This window comes from Toxotes jaculatrix, chromosome 22 (assembly GCF_017976425.1).
Source record: "Toxotes jaculatrix isolate fToxJac2 chromosome 22, fToxJac2.pri, whole genome shotgun sequence".
Taxonomy (NCBI): Eukaryota; Metazoa; Chordata; class Actinopteri; family Toxotidae; genus Toxotes; species Toxotes jaculatrix.
The window spans coordinates 9,426,490-9,445,784 of record NC_054415.1 but is presented as its reverse complement, the minus strand read 5'-3'; the positions used below and the strand labels follow the sequence as shown (position 1 = coordinate 9,445,784).

Genomic DNA, 19,295 nt, shown 5'->3' with positions numbered 1-19,295 from the left:
ATCTTTGTCCAATAAAAGAGCTGTTGTCCAACCAGGGAGGCTAGGCTAACTAACTCATAGAGGAAGGTGAGATTGTTTTTGCTATTTAGCGTGAAATAAATTACCTTTTAGTGTAGGTAATTTAACCTGTGTTTATCTAAAAGGGCCACTATTTCGTCGTAAATATTTATTTGTGATTTTCTTTGTTGCAGTAAGGTTAGGCTAACTTGCCCCCCCTCCTCAAATGAAATAAAACGTGCGGATGTTTGCAGCATATATGGAGGCTAGCTAATTAGCAATGCTAGCTCCCCGTTCTAGATGGAGCCACAGTAGTTACCGGTTAAGTCAGCAACCCAGAAAAAGCTGTGGTGGTTTTCGCAATTAGTTGGTATGGTGGTCATCGGTTGGGTGCCATTCTGCTGGTCAAATGGATATTCATCCCTAGATCAGTGTTGTCAGCAGAAAGTAACCTCAGCCGGCTCGGTTGCTGGATCACATCTCATAGTCAAACACTGCTCCCTATCTTCATTGCATGCACTTGTGGCAAAATAGAATAGTTTTCCACCTGAGTTTAATTGTGAAGACTTTTCGGCAAAATATAGGAATTAAAGCTTATACCAAATGTACAGTCTTAATATCTTTTGAACCGTTTTACAGACTGTGCTGAAGATCTTATACCTACACAAGTCCTTGAGTCAAAAAGTAAGTTCTTACACAACTTTTTTTTTTTTTTTTTTTTTTTTAAGAATCCATCAGTTCAACAATGGTTTAGTAACAAACCTCTACATTCAGAGATTTTCATGCATTGTAAAAAGTATCTTAGCTAGAATGGCTTTACTGTTGCCAAAACCAAAGGAATCAAATAAGATACAAACAACTATGTTCTTGCATTCTTAACAATACTTTGTTTTCCTGGAATAAATTCTGCCCAAAGATGTTACCTGAACATCGCTTGAAAAAGGCCAAAAAGACAGTTTTATTTATTTTTGTGGCCCTACCTTTGCGTGATGAAATGTACAGTGCAAACAGCATCTCTCACTCTTTGCCCTTTGCAGTGACATACAGGAGAGACAGGAGTATAAGAGAGGTGTATGATGAACGCTTTTTAACAGAGAGACCGGTGAGTGTGAACCAAGTAGCATCAGGATCTGTTCCCCCTCAATATCACTTTTGACCTTTCTTTCAAATACAAGTAAGAATACTATCTAATCATGGATAGAAGGACGGTTAAATATGCCAAACCACCAGAATAATTCTTTCAGTGGCATAGTTTTGTTGTTGTCACGGTTATTGAACAGTGTAGAGGGAGAAAAACCCATATTTCTAAACTGAGAAACACCTCTTCAGAAATTTTTCTATGTTGACTGAAGAAGTCTTTAGCCAGCAGGTTACCATAAGCTGTAACAAAGCTTAACAAAATAAAAGTCACTCAATGACAATTTTTAAAAACCATGGTTTACAGTATATGTCAAATCCATTAAATGTACTCATCCTCGTAGGGTCCATACCCACGAGCAGGTGGAGCAGTGGAGAGGAGGGGCCCCTTTGGCAGGCCAGAGGATGACTATGGCCGGGGCGGGTACGATTACGAAGGAGGTCCCCGCTTTTTCCCAAATGGAGGTGGCCCCCGAAATTACCATGATGATCAGAGGGGCTATCACGGGGACAGCCTTCATTTCCCTGCTGAACGCAGAGCTGGTCCGCCTTCAAGGAGGGTGAGAGCTGATGTCTGACATTACTGAACAGCTCAATGTATGCATAAAAACTAATTAGGTACAATGTATGGGATTCAAAGTTTGCAAAGACTAGATCAAAGAGCTCAAGAACTGCCAAAGGCTGCCTCAACTATCATTCAACAAACTAAATCAGAAAGAAAGTAAAGCACAATTTCAGCCGCAGAAAAGTTTCTTCATAACTGAATATGGGAGCCAGACAGTGGGTTTTAAAAGTCAGAAATTACAGGCCATCTGTATTCATACTAACTGAAATTCAGGTTATTTCAAGTTATTTTAAGAATTCTATGAGTGTTAGACAACTATCACAGTCCACTTCTGCTATTTTGTATAATTGCAGACAAGTTGCATATCCTGTGATATTGTTGGTTAAACATGCACACACGTAACTGGCCAGCTGAGGGTGCTACAGGTTCAAGTTGAGATATTTTAAACCCCTTTCTTACACACAGTGTGGGCTACATTGTGGCAATTAACTGTTGCAGCCATTTGCTTATTGGACTGGGAATTTCCATTATGATGGCTTTTTTTAAAAACTCTAATTACCTACTGTTGTTGGTGTAATTTTTTTAATCCATGGGTTTATCTTTATAGCTGATGAATTAACTCTGTAGCACTTTATCAATACTAAGCATGTTCTGAAATTCATGCAACCGTGTGAGTGCAGTGTGGAATGAGTGAAAGTAAATGCACGTTTTAAAATATAAAAACATCTGAACTTTTGACACAACCAAATAATCCAGGAAAAAGTGGAATTCAAGGGTCACTTTCGCTCATTTTACTTTTATATTTTCTCTACTGTGTGTCACAGGAGGACTATCCTTACAGAGTACCCAGGGAGGACCCTCACGCAGGACGGCCTTTGGAGTTTGGGTAAACCCCTCCTCCTCTCAGGCTTGCCACAAATCCTCTGTGTTTAATTCTCACCACTACAGCTAAAGCAGGATCGCTGCAGGCCTCAGTTTTCAATATCCCCATTTTTAAAATGTGTGTTTACATAGCAGCAATCATAAATCATGGTCTGCCCTGACCCATGTTGGCCTGTCTCACCTTATTCACATTTTGTGCAGCCACACTGTTAGACAACTGTTCAGATTAGCAATGTTAGCTGAACAGTGTCAGCACTTAGGCTACAGATTTTACTTGACAGGTTTACAGTATTCACTCAGTCTTTTAAGTAAAAGTATGTTAAAGTTCGTGGGCAAAGCCACAGTGAACTGACCACAGATGACATTAATAAGCACAGTCATATTACTTCATCAAATGATGACATTTCACTGTGACATGAGCTGGAAAAAAAGAGAAAGGCGAGATAAGGTTATCATGACACTGAATCCCTGTCTGTCAATGCTAGATTTGCCACTTATCAGGCACACAAAGATACAAAGGCTTTCACTCCAAGCAACAGTGTCAAGTTGTGAAAGGGCACTAGGGTCAGTTCTGGCCTGTTGATTGGCGATTTTTGTGTGAGCAGAGGTCAGGGGTCATTTGAGAGGTGGTGGGGAGTTAAGCAAAGGGGCACAGAGATATGGTGTCTGGGGAGTTTTAAGTTATTTATAAAAGCAGTGGAAAAGGATTTTGCTCATTGCATGTGTTTTCATTTTTTACATTTTGCTGTTTGTTATTGTTAACCATAATCTAAACCTGTATATGGCAACAGTTTACATTATCACATTATACTGTGAACAGTCAGTGCACAAATTGAAAACTGGAGCATATATCGTAGTAATACATCCTACTTCTTATACATATTTCAACCACACAGTTGACAGTAAAGCATACAGGCAGAATCCAAGAGTACTGTTTGTACACTGAAATGATTTTGTAATGGTTGAATGAAATCATGGACCCGATGATATTTGTTTTCATGGTATTGAACATTTACTTGTAACTCAGCCACACTTTTTTTTTTTTTATCCCCTTAGTGCTCGAGCTCCACCTCTTCATAGCGTCCGAAACCAGGGCATTTACCCAGCGCCCAGGTCCCTCCCAGAGAGCGGGGAAGACACACTAGTACAGGCCATCCTCAACCTGGACAGAGGGTGCGACTGAATACACACTTAATCACTGCTTAGGGCATCCATGTGCCATCATTGTATTTGTGTAATCAGCTTATTCGTTGTCCAATGTGTGTAATTAGTGAAAATGACCAGTATATTCTTTGGACAGAATGAAAATCTGCCTTTGTTTGGGTATCATTAGTTACATTGTTTGAGCACATACAATGGGAGAAACAGTGCAGTTCAAGTGTGTCTGGTAAAATAAGATGAGCTGCTCTTCTTGTTTAGTCTTTTGCTTGTTTGTTGCTCTAATTTTTTTCTTTTTCTTGCACTCCACATCTTTTAATGGTGATTAGGGCTGACTGTCACTATAGCTGTGACATACTATAGATTTTTAGAGCAGCTGTCATTGACAAGCATGTGTTCTGTGCAGTTACTTTAAAAAGCTAGAGGGCAGCATTGTGCTTTGTCAGCACAGAAAAAGTTAAGGAAGGAGGGCTTATGTTTAGACACCAGTTGTGGTGGATATTGGTTTAAAGCTGGAGATATCTTTGTCAAATGACTACAAGGAGCTAATTTGTCATTCAGTGCAACAGTTTTTGCGTTTTCACCGTTCAAATTATGACAGCCCACACATTCCCTGTTCTTTTCCAGGGAGGACAGAGACCACTACAGGAGAAAGGCAGCCCCGTTCCCTCCCCTTAGAGAGCGTTCTCCTGTACGCCGTGAGGTGGCCCGTTCCCCCCACAGTCGCTCTGGCTCCAGCGTCAGCAGCAGAGGCTACTCACCAGAGAGAGCCAAGAGCCTGCCATTTCCCTCACAGCAAGGCAAGAGTATGTAGAATTCTTAGTTTTCCCTCCCCTGCCACAGCGTGGAGCTCTTTCGGTTCAGGACAACCACCCACAAAAGTGTCTCTTCACTGTGTAGGAACAGAACTCTTTATTTTCCCACCTCTATTTAAATTTTTCACTGTCTGTCCATAACTGATAATCTGGCCGGCTGGCTTTTCAGGTGTGGACGGTCCAGAGGGTCACGCGGGTGTTTCTGAGCACCTTTGGGGGTCGCTCTATCCTCAGCAGAGTGGACATGACACTTTGGGTCTGTACTTGTAGCCAGGCACACAAGCTTGGATCTGGGTGACGATAAGATCATCTGTCATGCCTCACACGTCTCTTTGCATCCTTGTCATGTCAGAAAAATGCTGGCTTCCCACACCCCAAAGATATCTGCCACTAAGTCTATGAGAAGGATGCAAGGATGGAGGAACACAGTGGATTAAAGACCTAGATGTACTTAAAATGATGAACTAAATTTAAGTTTAACCCTACAGAATATAATAAAGCATATATGATATAACTTGTAGAATACAATTTAAAAACAGAATGTGTTTTTTACACTGAAATTCTTTCACCCAGGTCCAAAGTAAGTTGTATCATGAATTTATTTTCTTAATTAGTACCTGTTAGTGACATTTGCTGTAATGGGTTCCTTTATACAAACCATTTCTGCTCCCTGTTGTGGAGGTACATTTGCACTCTCCACCATTCCTACACTGATCTGATGAAATGAAGGATAATGGTTAGGAACAGTGGATTTTACAGTCCATATCAAATCTGTATGACCTTGTACTTTCATGCAAGCATTTGGACAAATAGCTAAATTGCTATCTAGCAATTTTAATTCATGTCAGATTAATGTTATATATATATATTATTGACTGGACAGGCACTGCATGGGTTTACAAAACTACATTCCCAGCAGGCTCACAATAAAGTGTGAATCAAGTGGACTTTGAAATACATGAGTGCCAAAGTACCTCCCTGTTCACTGCATGTCTTTTGTAGTCTTTGTACCTCTAATCTTCCAACATCCCTGTTCCCACAAATAGTTTCATTTATATCTGCTCCCATCTTTAGTCTTGGCCATTTCTCTTTTTTAAGTTTACATTTTATTGGTTGTTTTTCATTTGTGAAACAAGCTTAGAAGACCACAGAACATCACCGTGCTAATATGGAAAAATTACAAATAGCTTCTAGGTGGTGGTTAAAGTTTTGAAAAGGTTGAAATGCATGAGTGCCACCTCTTGAAAGTGGAGTGTAACACCATATTTTTAGTGAAGCATCAGGGCAGTTAGTGTGCTTGCTACTTTGCTGTAAGATAAGAAAGTGTACACAGCCAGTGACCTTACGGTTTGGTCTTCCTACAGGGTATGAAGAGACTTATTCTCAGAGCAAGATGACTGGTAAGTAGAGTTCAGTATAGTTGTTATGTATAGGCCAGAAAAGTTACATCAAATGCAGTCTGGCAGGGCTTTTCTACCTTTTTAAATCTTGTTAAATGAGAAAACAGACCTGGTATATTCTCTGTACCACCTCTGTCGTCCAATGTTTTTCAGTAGAAATTAATGAAAACAAGCTGAGATGACATGCGGAGGATTTGTTTCGGAAATATACAAAGGTTACAATCGTTAAACCTAACCTATTCCCAGTCTGTGTAACCTGAGTGAGACAGCAAGCGTTTCTAATGTGTGCAGCAGCCAGCCCACCTCCCCGCTCTGTCTGCCACTTTGTCAGGCCTCATAAAGATGCCACCAAGTCGTGTGTGGATGAAGAGGGAAAGGGTATAGGATGTCTGATGGATATTCCTTAAGTGGACATTACCACTCTGGGGTGTTTTTGTTTCATTGCTAGGTGCTTAGAGTTCATGTTTGTTGGTGGGATTTGACTATAAAGATGATGGGTTTCTATTGGTAGAAGAACAAATGGAAAGTGAGTGACTTGAGAGGAGGGGGGCTTCCACAGTTAATGTGTTGCAGTGAATCCACCCACTGGAGTTTGGAGCATGATAGCAAACCCTCTGTTTCTTGATTGTTCCAGATTTTCTAGCCTAGGTACCTGTCTGGATCCTGAAACCAAACTTCAGCACCTTTACAGAGCCCTGATTTCATACCTACATACTTACTCACTTTCCAGACGCACAAATTGTCCACTGAATTCCTGCTTCCTGCTGTTATTCTCCCTCTCTAGTATCTTTTTCTCTGCACAGTAGTCTGTCCCACTGTCTCACTATCATTTTTTTTTTATCTTGTTCTCGTTTCTCCAGACAAAATTCCTGGCCTTTCAAGAGAAGGCTCTCCACACAGTGCGACGTCAAACAAGGTGAGCTTGAGCAGATGAAAAGAGCAAATTATTTATTTATTTATTTTTTAAAAAATTAAGCATTGGTGTTTTTGCTGGAAGTTTACTTGAACGAGCAAGAACACAACACAAACCTTTGCTTCTTTTTTTTAGAATATAAACCTTTGGTTTTAAAATTATAAATACAGCAATTCAGTTCCTAATGTCCTACGGACTGTTCCATTCATTGGACACCATGGACTCTGCCTTTGTCACCGTACAGCAGGATACACCTGGACCTTCTTAAATTCCATCCTTCTAATAAGCATTTAGTCCCACTGAAGTGTGTTAATGGGTTTTAAAGTGGCACTCACACAGAGCATGAAAGCCATCGGGCCCAGGCTTTGTTTACCTGTGGTGTAAGCAGACCTCAATCACAAGAACATGTACTGGTGTAGGGCGCAGGGGCTCGTGTGTCAACGAAAGTATGAGTCATTCCTCTTGTTCTAAAAAGAAAATACTTTTAGTGTTTTGAGCAAGTGCTGAATGCAGATATCTCCTGCCTGTTTTGAAAATAATAGCTTGTTTTGCTGATAACTATGCAGGGGAGTGTAAATAGAATCAGATGTGATTAGGCGCAGTGCGTCTGGCTGTGGCCACCCAGAAGTGAAGAGGCTAACTCAGTAGCCCGAGTCCTAACTTTATCACAGCATCTGAGCTTCAAATCCAGGAGAAGTCCCTGTGGAACTCATTAGGATTTGTTTAGACCATTTTACAATGAACAATCGTTTCCTTTTTCTGTTGAAGAGTATGACTGAATATGTTTGGTAGCTGTGAGTGTCTGGTGGATGTAGCAGGCCTTGTGCCTGTGAGAAATCAATGTGTAACATGGAGCTCGCACAAAAGTCGTGTCTTGTGCCACATTCACGTCATACGGGATGGATGGCAAAGAAGAGAAAGGCTCAGTGTTAACGTCATGTGAGTGTTCACTCAAAATGTGTCTCAACCAGATTAAATGCATCAGCTAATTTTGCACAAAGAAAAAAAGAACCCAAAAATGTAGAAACTACATGTCTGGTCAAAACCGAGACCAGACCACAATCTGACTTTTTAGAGCTTTTAATGCTTAGTGCGCTCACACTGGCTGAGAAACTGCTTACAATTAGTGAAACAAGAGCACTATATCAAGTGAAAGGTAATACAAGCAGGTGAACATGATGTGACTTACTTGTAAAAATGTTACAAGTTGGGCATAAAATCCGCTTTGATCAAAAAGCCCATAAAACTGTATCTTTAAATGTTGCTTTCATGTCCACGAAGTCTCGTTATTTATCTCATTAGCTTCCCTTAGATCTTTTTTTTTTTTTTTTTTTTTGTAAATTCTGGTTGTCATTTGAATGTTACCATTTTTTGTTTTCAATGAATCATCCTTTTAATTGGCATAATGGGCTCTTGGATATCTTTGTAAACCCATGCATGTGCTTTATACATCAGAAATTACAAGACACAACATAGAAACTCTTTCCCTCTCCTTCTAATGTTCATTTTTGTTAGAACCACCCACCGCCACCCCATCAACTGCTGTGATGAAAGTTTTTTTTTTTTTTTATTTACTAAGTGCTCCACCCCTCCACACACATACACACTGCTGCTTCTGCTTCTGTGTTTGATCTAGCCTGTGGTGCATTGTTGTTCTCTGTTCTGGGGGCACAAACCCATAACCTTGGCCAAGATGAAAGGCCTGTCCTGTGCCCCCAGTAAAGCTCGCACTAATGGCCCTGGCCACTGCCTGCTGTGGGGATTCAACAAACACACACGCAGGCTTTCTGGAGCCACCCCAGACAGAACAGACTAAAGAGGCGACCTAAAGAGCAGCTCTGGCCCTGGCTCTGAGTCAGGGTGGTCTGGTGGGTGGAGAGCTTGTCCTGGAAGTGAAAAGGTCACCAGAAGGTTTCGTCCCAATACAAAGCAACAAATTCCTGCCAGTTAAAGTTAAAGGAACATTTTACCAACCAGGACTTTTCCTCAGTGCCACCAACAAGTCTTTTTCTTGTCCTGATGAAATTCTTTATATGAAGACCAAGCAGGCAGCAGTAGCAGTCTTTTAAGTCTGATTCAGTCTTATTTTTACATTAAAAATAAATTACCCATACCTCCCAATTGATGATATTTCCTTTCTGCCTAGTTTTGCACAGAATATTGTGTGTCTGCCAAGCTTTGTGTTCGAACTGAAACATCCCTTCCAGGTTGGGCTGTGCCCAGCCAGCTGCAGTGAGAGAAACAGACAGAAATATTTTCTTCACTGAGGTTAAGGAGGCTGAAGACTGACAAACACAATTTTACATACATGTGCAAGCGTACACACTGGACTTCTCCCAAGCATAGCTGCAGGGAGGGAACTGGAAGGAGGAATAATTGGATGATGTTTTATGAGTTGTGCTTTTTATTTTAGCCCACACTCGGCTTTGTGATGTACCATCTCCTGTAATTTCTTTCCTCAGTCATCTTAGAGATTTAAGATTTAATAAGTCCGTGGCCTGTTTCCCTTTATGTATGAGTGGACTTTAGTCATGGCTGGGCAGTTCTGCTCCCTGGCCTTCAAATAGTATCAGGAAATGAGCAAAAGAAATTGAGCGGTGATCCAAGTTGGCCTCATTTCTGCCCTTTACTCTTTCTTTTGGCTTTCACAGTAATACTTATGGGTACTAGGGTTTCCAGTCTACCCATTTGAAGGCTCATCATGGCTTGTCTGCCGAGACCTCCTATTTTCTTAAGATATAAAAATGGCCGAAATGTCGATTTCTACCTTTTATGCTGAAAAATAAGCTTGATGTAAAGTCAGGTTCTCCTTATAATTTGTAATGAAATTGTAATAAAAAGTAATGGCAATGGTACATAATATGAATGCCATGTCATATGACATGTAGCTTATATTTTAGTCCTATCTCCTATCTCAGTGCTGTAATTCCTATGAGTTCCTAATTCTTTTCCACTGCACCCAACTTCCACAGAGTGAATTGTGACTATAGCTATAGCTGCTGCTTCAGTATATCTGGGCTTTATCCTTAGATACGCCTCATCAACCTCGTCTTTCCTCTAAAGTTAGTCAGTAGGTCAGGTCATAGTATTGCACTATCTATGACTGGACTATAGGTTGCTGACCTACTTTCTTTGACATTTCCCGCTCTCTGCATTCTGTCATTGTTATTTCTGTCATCTTGGTGTATTGATTTTGTTCAGTAATTGGTTCTGAGTTGGCTTTAATCAGCAGCAGAAACAGAAGCCAATGGAGTCAGTCTCAGTCTTTTTCTCTTTTCTTAACATTTGCCAGTGTTTTTTCACTTCACAGCTTTTTTTTCTCCATTTAAAAACACACTCACCCACTTTTGTTTGTGCTCCTCAGAACAGTAACTTATTCTTTCCTCTCCTATACCTGTTAGGAGGAGAACCATCCTCCAGAAGCAGAAAAAGAGGAACCACTGGCAGCTCCTGTCGTAGACGAGAGCCAAAAGTCTACAGACAACTTTCAAGAGCGACGAGCCCTGGCCATCGCAGCTAAAGCCCAAGAGATAGAGAAGGTACTTTTCCAACACGTGACATGTTAAATTTACTTTTATCTGACCCTCTATCTGGAAAAATAGTTCATGTGCATCATTAAACTGACCATGAACTGAAAGAAAAATGCACTGATAACTGTTTTGGATTTATATAATATCTAGGCATCTATACTAGTACTAATGTAGCATAAAAGAAAATATAGAAATCTATATTTTATGTCTGTTTTCCCTTTATAAAATCGCTGCATTTACAATCCTCTCATTACAAGTTGGTAATTTGTAAAGACTTTTCTATAAATGTCAACATCACAGTGCATGCATGGGACACACTGTACCTCTGGCATATGTTCCTAAACATATGGTGGCCTTGGGTTTTCTGACTCACACAGGGGCTGTTTTACAGGATAAGCATTACTGAAACAGTCACCTATTATGTCCCTAACAAGGCAGGAAATTAACTTTTCTGTCCACCAGTCACACTGGTGGGTACATCTTAAAATTCACCAGCCACTTTCACCGTTACCAGCCAGATATTAGTTTTAGCATAATCTTTAAGTGATGGGCAATTATGTTGCTGCTTGCCAAATTTGCCAGCATATTCCTTGTTGCTCTTGTTAATCTCCCATCCAGACTGCAAGACCTGCTCATTATACTCATTATACAAATGCACACACACACATAGGCCCGCACACAGGGACGTGGAAACATATACATGAACATATAAATGAAAGCAGAAACACAAGCACAGCTTAGTCAGTGTATAGGGTTGTGCATACTCTAAATTGAGAGGTCGACCATTTCACAGAGCTAAAACCACCCGAGGCTTGAGGTTCCAGCTCTGCTCAGTTATCTAATGAAGGCCATTCCTGCACCAGTGCGCGCTACCGCTGCTTTACTGGGACCATTAAACCTGAGCCAGCTCTGCCCTGGAGCAGAGCAACACTGTGCTCTCACACTGAGCTGTGCCACAGAGCCTACAGGCTGTTATAACACTGTTGCTGACGCTGCAGCTTCTTGCCTGTTTTATGGCCTGTCTATTTCTCCCCCATCTGTGTCTCCTCTCATTCCTTTTATAAGACAAACTTTATAACGTTTAAGCTCTGTTGTGTGAGCTTTAGTTCATATTTTCAGGTATCATGAAAAGTTTGAATGTTGTCATTGCACTTTAAGTATTTTAAAATGGGCTTATCAATGATGTGGTCATGCAACTCCTATTTCCCTGCTATAACCTTTATGTCTGGAAAGAGAATAATAGTTTAAAATGATAAACGAGTAGGAACAGTGTATTCCATTTTCACAGGGATATAAAGTCTCAGGTTTTCTTTCCAGGATTTCTGATTCTTAGATAACCATTCACTTCTGCTGACAATCCCAGCGTTTTTCCACCTCCTTTTGTCCCTTTCTTTGGCTTTTGTGGCATTCAGGAAATTTGCATGAAGGTCGTTTGTGACTTGGCAGTCCTCACTCTGTCTGTCATGAAAGGCCAGATTGTTTAGTCATCAGTGTGAGGGAGAAATCAGGCACAATCGGATCAAAAAAAGAAGTAATCAGATATAAAATTTTGCGCAGCATCTTCTTATTCTCTGTAAAACTCTGGGGGAAAAATGCTTGTTTGTTGGTCAATGTTTAAACATTTTGTGAACACTAATCAAACCTGTGAGATTTGCTTTCATATCTTGGTTGGTTTCACAAGAAAGACCCTGAAAAACTTATACACACTTGTCAGGTGGCTCGTATTAATTCCACACACAGCTGATCACTGACTCTTTTTTGCTCTGAAACAACACTTTCTCTACAAAGTCACAGCAGCGTTTGTGTTGCAGTAGGCGCTCATGTTTAGCCGCTTGACAGCCAGATGTTTGGCTTTCTGCACCCAATCTGGTCTAGCCATCTCTTCCACCCACACGGGCACAAACACACCTAAGTCCAGTAGCTCCTCAAAAGCCCCCGAACTGTCTCTAAAATTTTTCACAGATCCCAGGCTGAACTTTCCATCGTCAGCCAGACATCGTGCTGGGCCGTGTTATACCAGTGCTTCAGTCTGTGTGTGTGTGTGTGTGTGTATGTGTGTGTGTTTGTGTAGCTAAGTGAAGCTGGTCCACTGAAATTCAACCTGAACCCGTTCTCATTGTCAAAGCTGACTTTGGCTGTGGTACAAACTAACTGGGTAAAGCGAGTGACAAGGCATGACAGGCAACAAAGGGTGTTATGTTTTACTCTTCATTGCCCAGGTTGTGACACAAAGGGAATTTTATTTCATTTGTTGTGGAATCTAATCATATTTGGCTGCAAGACAGACAAGTTGGACAGTTCCAGCCTCAATCAGGTTTTTTTTTTTCTTAAGGTACAAGGATGGCAGAATTGAACTCTTTCATTCTTCTGTTTCTCTCATTTCTACAGCCAGGCATTCTCACACGCTCCCTCCTCATCTTCCACCATAAGGTGATACTTGTCAGCCACTATCACCATGCAGTTTTAGGAGCTTGTAGCAAATAAAAGTTTAAAGAAGAATACGTTTGTAGAAATGGACAGTTCTCAACCAGCCCCACCCTAAAGTCAAGAACCAGTCCTTTCCTTCCTGATTGGATAACAAGGGAGGGATTTCAGGAAGTGTGTTTGAATACAGGATATACATTTTCAGCACATTGTTATCTAGGAACAACTTTCCCTGTATTCATAGAAGTTGTTGTCAGCACACTTGATTGGATACTTCCCTAGAATAGCTGATAGATAAAATCACAGTCATCAGCTGGTGAATGAGACCAAAGGACAGTAATAGAAGATTAAAAGGACAAAACTTTGTTGCTACATCCAACACAGTGTTGAGATTGGCTATCACAAGTACATGATGTTTGTATTGATTGGTTGGTCTGTTGTGTAACATCTTCCCCTTTGCTCGTTTATTGTACATGAGGAATGTATAGAAACGCCCAGAGGACATGCCGTCAGCATTGTTTCCTGAAATTGTAATGTTCACACAGGTCACTTGTTACAGAATACTAATAGTGTTTGCTGTAGGTCAAGAAGGAGGCAATTGAGAAACCTTAAAATGCTTACACAAGGATAGAAACGTTGGTCTCATTCCTTCACCAGGAATCCTCTTCAGTAAAGTCTCATGTTTTGCAATATTAGGAGGAAATTGAATATTTTTTTTTAGTTCAATGCAGATTTTGGAAAGCTGCCATCCGTTCTGTTGTCACAAGTACATTAACTCTGTTTGACAGCAGATCTTTATTGGAGATCTCTCCTCCGCTCCGACCATGCTTTCCGTTCTAGGAACATTGTGAAAAGCTATAAATAAGCCAGCGAGTTAGAAAGCCCTGCAGCGCAGAAGCCACTATTGGTATCCGGTGAATGACTGAAACTCACCCTTGCCTGGCCTAATTTTACACACACACAAGCGCATGCATAAACACACACATCCGTGCACGGCCCTTGTCATTGGAAGTGCCCTTGCCTGTGCGCCTGCAGCACCTAGACTTGATGCTCAACGTAATAAGCAGCAGTGTCGGTCAGTTAACTCACTTCCACTTACTCAGGGAAGAGAGTTGACTAAAAGATGAATGTCAGGGCAGTGTGAGGTAAAGAGAGACTGACTAGGAGAAAATGTGTCATAAAATACTGGAGGGACAGATGGAGAACATTGGAGTAGCATCCCTTAGAGCAACAGAGGTGTGACTGACGTCTGTTGGTCACTGCTCAGGGGTAGATTTTACTCCTGATAATCCCCCATGAAGTGCTGCTCTATTATGACTTTACTACTACTATTACTACTATTACCACTATTTAAAGCCCTGAGGGGAGAAGAATATTCAACAGGGATTTAGATACAGGATTTGTTTTAGTGTCTTGTGTGTAAGAGTCTGTCCACACAATGTCTGAAGCTATGACATATAAATGGACACACAAGAGTTACCGTCCATTGCTGTTTTCCCCCTCTGAAACTTCAGCTCATGTGTAGGATCATGAGTTTCTAACAAACCCGTTTTGCTATTTTGCAAATCAAACCACTTTGTGAGGAAGCAGCGGGCTCCCTCCATTGTTTTATGAGACATTTGAGGCTCGGTGTGAAATAGCAGTTCCCTGACAAGACTCCAGCACCTTTTCCTCATTGTCCCTCCAACACCTATTATATGCCTCTGAGCTTCTACTAAAGTGGGGTTTTATTGCATCTTGGGCTACCCTGTTCTATATAAAGTGCCCTCATTAAACTTGAGAGGATAAGTGTTTATCTTTTGACGCTACATGATGTGTGTTAACACCAGAGTGATCAGCTCAGGCTCAGTGACACTGGAGTATTTACACCTAGGCGACAGGCAGAACAGGAAGGAAGTAACTTTTCATCTCCTCAGTTAAGGTCTTTTCTTTCTTACGTCATAACCCTCTGCCTGTCGACACTTTTTAGACCTAAATCTACATACAAATGGGTGTAAATGTGTCTCTGAGCGTGTCACTTCACACTGTGTTTTTTTTGTTTTGTTTTGTTTTGTTTTTTTTGTTTTTTTTTTGTTTTGTTTTGTTTTGTTTTGTTTTGTTTTTTGTTTTGTTTTCTAAATCCCTGTCTACGCCCAGGTGTACCGTCAGGACTGCGAGACGTTTGGCATGGTGGTGAAGATGCTGGTGGCTAAAGACCCCAGCCTGGAGAAGCAGCTGCAGGTTCCCCTCAGGGAGAACCTTGGGGAGATCCGCGAACGTTGCCTAGAGGACCTCAAACACTTCATACATGAGCTGGACGAAGCCATACGGCAGCCAGAACCCTCAGTATGTGACTCGACCACTCCGTCTACGTCCGTGGCGGGCAATAAACTTTCAAAGACAGCAGTGAATCACAGCTCATCTTACTGACACCTTGGCCTGATCAGTTTCTTTAATGTGGGACTGAGTATGGCAGGATTGACTGCTGGAGGTAATGGATATCTTGGACACATGGTGGATTGTTGAACTGAAGCTATTCTGCAGCACAGCAACATGAAGAATAAGTGAGCATGGAGAGAAGATGCAGTGTTGCACTTGTGTATGGGAGAATGAACAGTGTTAGTTTTGAACGTGAGCATTTTTACCCTCAAGTTCTCTGTTGAAAGTTGTTAATTATGAAATATTCTTGAAAGTTTTTTTTTTTGGGTCAGATGTTGGCAAAAAAATATGTTTGTCTATTTAAAAAGCTACTACACACAACATTGAAAATGGTTAACGTAGGTTTCATTGTTTAACCTCCTCTGATTAAAGATATGTTGACAGTTCTTTGGCATGTTCACATTTTTCTAAAAGAAAAGCCAGAATGACGGTGATTTGTTTTGTAAGGTTTTCAGCTATGTAAATTTTTATTTTGTAGCAGTCAGATATATGACTTGGTGCTGCTAAATTTGTAACAGTTCAATGTTATTATATAAATCTGTACTGTCGAGAAATGTCAGTTCGATTTCTTTTCATGGTGTTGTCTCATTTTGCTTTTTGAACTTTATATCCGTCATAAAAACCTGCACAAAGCTTGGTTATTTTGATAACACGGAGACAAAGCTTTGCACAAACAGAGATGTCTCTGAAAGTTGTAATAAATGTGATTTCTGTTAACTTTCTGTTTAACGTTTGAGATTTATTAATACTGGTTACAGAGTTAACCCTCCTGTTGACCCACAGACAACAGGAGGGTTAAATATCCTGTGGGTATCATAGACCTAATTTAAAAAAAGAAAACAACACCTACAATCTGAGGATAACAAAAAATGTAATTGAAAATGAAGTCAAGTCAAAACTAGGACAAACCAAACAATCGTTCTTGAAGCTTTGGAGAAAAATATTTATTACAAGCACCTTTACATCACAAAGCATTTAGCTGGTTATGTCTGAGCAAGGATAGTGAACAGTTTGGGCTGAATATGGAAGCGTTACTGTCATTCTTTTTATATTTTTACACCAATTGTGAGCATTGTGAAATATATGTTAAAATAGACATTGTTACCAAGTAACATGGCACTTTACTGTGAAGAACGCAGTTTATGAAGTGGCACGTTCTTTGTTTCTCATAAAATATTAACGAGGTCTGTTCGTTCACCATTACAACTGCTTTTTTTTGTCATACACTTCAAAAGAAACAATTCTTTAAACAGTGGATATAAAAATACCAGTATTAAAATCTTAACTTAGTATATACATTATCATTTTGTACTATTATGTATTAAATAATTATTTGGTTAGTTTCTATTTTCTACTTTATCAACCTCTGTGTACAATAGTGTTGCCATTTTAATGCACACAAAGATAAAACTGCAAAACGTTTACGTGAACAAAAAAAAACGTAATGGCAAATGCTGAAATGAAAGAAAAAGTTCAATGTCTCCACTGTCAAACTGCACAATTTCGGTCTGCACTGTCTAAAGAAAGGTTTCCACATTTACCAGTCCATGCATCATATTAGTGCTAAAATTCAAATAGACCCAGTATCTAGGCCAAATTCGCACACACAAAAACTGATTTTCTGAATCTATGTTGCACAGATCTGTTCTTTTCTTTGCTGCCTTATCAGTTACAATTAAATATTTCTTCTTTCAGTAGATTTTGACCTAGAGTGATATGCATCTTGACATGTGGCCATGCACCTTCTATTAGCGCATAACACACATTTTGTGCACATGCATTTTTTTGAAACTGCCTTTCTAAACCCAGATTTGATCTGTGTAAACCATCAGAAAATCTGATTCTGTTGCTAAGTGTAGTGCAGATTATAATGTAAATACACTCTGAATTGTTAAGAGATGATGCAGTTTTTGGAGCGGTGGCTCTTTCTGCGACCAGTCTGTGAGCCATGAATTTGGGAAGAGAGGGCTGTAACCCTTGTTGGGTAGTCCTCAGCATAGTAGCGCCCAGCTGCTCGCGGTTTGGGGATTGGCTGACCCAGGAAATAGCCCTCCTCCTCGGAGTCCGATGATGAGGAAGAGCAAGTAGAGCACCAGTCATCCTCATCTCTGTAGAGACCCATGAACTGCTCAACCCGTGGGTCTCCTTGCATTGAGCCCTGAATCATATAGTCAGATCGAGTTTGGGAGTAGGCCAGGGGCAGCCTGTGTGAGGGATGCTGTAAGAGCATGGCACCACATGGAGGGTTTACCAGACACTGCTGCTGGGGCTCATATGGCCTCTGTGCTTTCTCCAAGGGCACCATGTGAAGGGCGTTGTCTGAGCGGGTTTTGCGACTCCTGTGGTGTCGGCCCTGCCGGTGGTGGTGCGGCCTACTGTGCCCATGGTGGCTTGTTGGGCGGCTTTTTTCTCGGCCCATCTCATCTGGGTAGTATACCCTCCGCTGTGGCTTCTCACTCATGGGATGCTTTCTAATACTGACCTCAAACCCATCATTATATCCATTGTCCACAGTGTCGTCTGAGAACGTCACCATCTGAGGAGGCCTGGATTGAGACTTGCTTCTCCTCAAAGCTGGGGCATGGACAAAGGAGGGAGGGAGGCCTTCAGAATGTGGTGACAATGAGAGAAGTCCTCCTGGAGGGCCTCCCCTCATTGCCAATGCTACCTCCTCCTCTACCTCCTTGTCTCCCTTCTCCATGTTGAGGTTCAGAGAGTTGGTACTATGGTGAAGATGAGATGAATTAAAAGTTCCCATGTTGCTTGTCTTCTCGCAGTCATCTGCCACTGAGGGATCTTGCATGGCAAGGGTGTAGACTATAGGTCTGTCCCTTCCATCTCCATCCACTGATGCACCTAAAAGAGAAGGAAAGACACATTTTGTTTTATTGAACAGATGTTCAATATAAAAAGAAACAGTTTTTGGCTGAGTCCATCTAAACAGTAGTTTCCTTACCGGTGATGTTTGAGAGTGCTAGGGAGTCCATGGAGTCTCCAACACCCTGCTCACCCTTCCTCAGCTTATCAGCAATACACTCAAGGGAGTCTTCATACCATTGCCTGTTGTCTGGCCAGAAGGCCTGTCTTCCTGTGCCAGATTGATCCTGGTCATGATCCAGTTCCAGCTCTTGGATCTTTCTGGCACTGGCAGGACCTGGATGACTCCCATAGGCAGAGTCTCCCAACCCATCCTGAGACTGGGCCCAGTACATTTCAGGCAGGTGCTTCTTGCTCATCAGTCCAGGGCTAAGGCTGTTAGCTCGTGACTGATTGGAAGTCTGGCTCTGGGTGGGACTGGCAGGGGTGGGAGAGGATGTGGTAACCCCCATGGATGTAGTATCAGGCTTTAGCCAGGGATCAGAGACACCTATGAGCCCATTTCTGTCACTGCTGGTGCTGGGAGATTTTAGGGATGGCTGCTGAAGTTGGTTCAACATCCCGTGGTCACCAAACTTTAGCAGGAGCTGAGTCATATAGTCCTCATGTTGGGCCCACTCCTCTGGATCCTCATCTCCACAGGCATCTTGTTCCTCCCGCTCCCTCCAGAACCTCTCCTCCTCCAGGCCGAGACAGGCCAGCTTACGCCCTATGATATCAATGTCGCCATCAGCATCTCCGTCACCTTCGCCATCCCCAAACTTGTACTCCGATGAGGGGACAGTGGCAGGGGGATTAAACAGCTGTGACTGTCTCCACTGTTCGGCAGGCCTGCTGCTCTTCCCCATGCGGACGCTGCGCCGCGATTCTCGTGAGCGGGCGGACTGGAAGGCAGAATCAGATGAGTCGGAGGCATGAATATCCTCTCCCTGGCTGCAGGCCTTTGAGCAATAGATGCGGCCCTGCTTTGGGAGGAAGGGACAGCCCAGCAAGGATGTCTTGCATTGGGCACAACAGAAACACTGGTCTGTGGCATGCCAGTGGACACCTTCGTAGGTCATCTGGGCATGGTCAACACCTAAAAGATCATGAGATGAAGAGAAAAGGAGAATACCATTAGGCATAGCACTTTTACACACCATCAGCAGAACCCTGTGTTTAGTTGTAGATGTAAAAATT

General features: G+C 41.7%; 2 protein-coding genes across 8 annotated transcripts in view; one reads left to right on the top strand and one right to left on the bottom strand.

The window, feature by feature from the left end:
- The first annotated feature begins 24 nt into the window (after positions 1-24).
- pphln1 (periphilin 1) lies at positions 25-15,920 on the top strand. 6 transcript variants are annotated; one of them, XM_041029827.1, is made up of 12 exons: positions 25-66; positions 637-681; positions 1,035-1,099; positions 1,479-1,694; positions 2,524-2,585; positions 3,638-3,754; positions 4,367-4,539; positions 4,724-4,810; positions 5,919-5,954; positions 6,815-6,870; positions 10,269-10,406; positions 14,958-15,920. In XM_041029827.1, coding segments are annotated over exons 2-12 (1,224 nt in total). In that variant the 5' UTR covers positions 25-66; positions 637-680; the 3' UTR covers positions 15,231-15,920. The 6 variants fall into 6 exon arrangements, with proteins under 6 accessions (XP_040885761.1, XP_040885760.1, XP_040885763.1 ...); XM_041029826.1 differs by having other exon boundaries at positions 4,367-4,545; XM_041029829.1 differs by lacking the exon at positions 5,919-5,954.
- A 234-nt stretch (positions 15,921-16,154) lies between these two features.
- prickle1b (prickle homolog 1b) overlaps positions 16,155-19,295 on the bottom strand; it is a 28,348-nt gene continuing 25,207 nt past the window's right edge. For both annotated transcript variants that reach the window (XM_041029825.1, XM_041029824.1), the window contains exons 7-8: positions 18,196-19,194; positions 16,155-18,095 (exon numbers count right to left, since the gene is read on the bottom strand). In XM_041029825.1, the coding sequence (XP_040885759.1) occupies positions 17,131-18,095; positions 18,196-19,194 (1,964 nt within the window). In that variant the 3' untranslated portion in view covers positions 16,155-17,130. The remainder of the gene's footprint in view (positions 18,096-18,195; positions 19,195-19,295) is intronic.

What these genes read in the sequence shown, in the direction of transcription:
- pphln1 (XM_041029826.1), top strand. An exon ending in TCCCTCACAGCAAGGCAAGA is followed by an intron (nt 4,546 to 4,723) that starts GTATGTAGAATT and finishes CTGGCTTTTCAG; the next exon opens with GTGTGGACGGTCCAGAGGGT. An exon ending in AAGCCCAAGAGATAGAGAAG is followed by an intron (nt 10,407 to 14,957) that starts GTACTTTTCCAA and finishes GTCTACGCCCAG; the next exon opens with GTGTACCGTCAGGACTGCGA.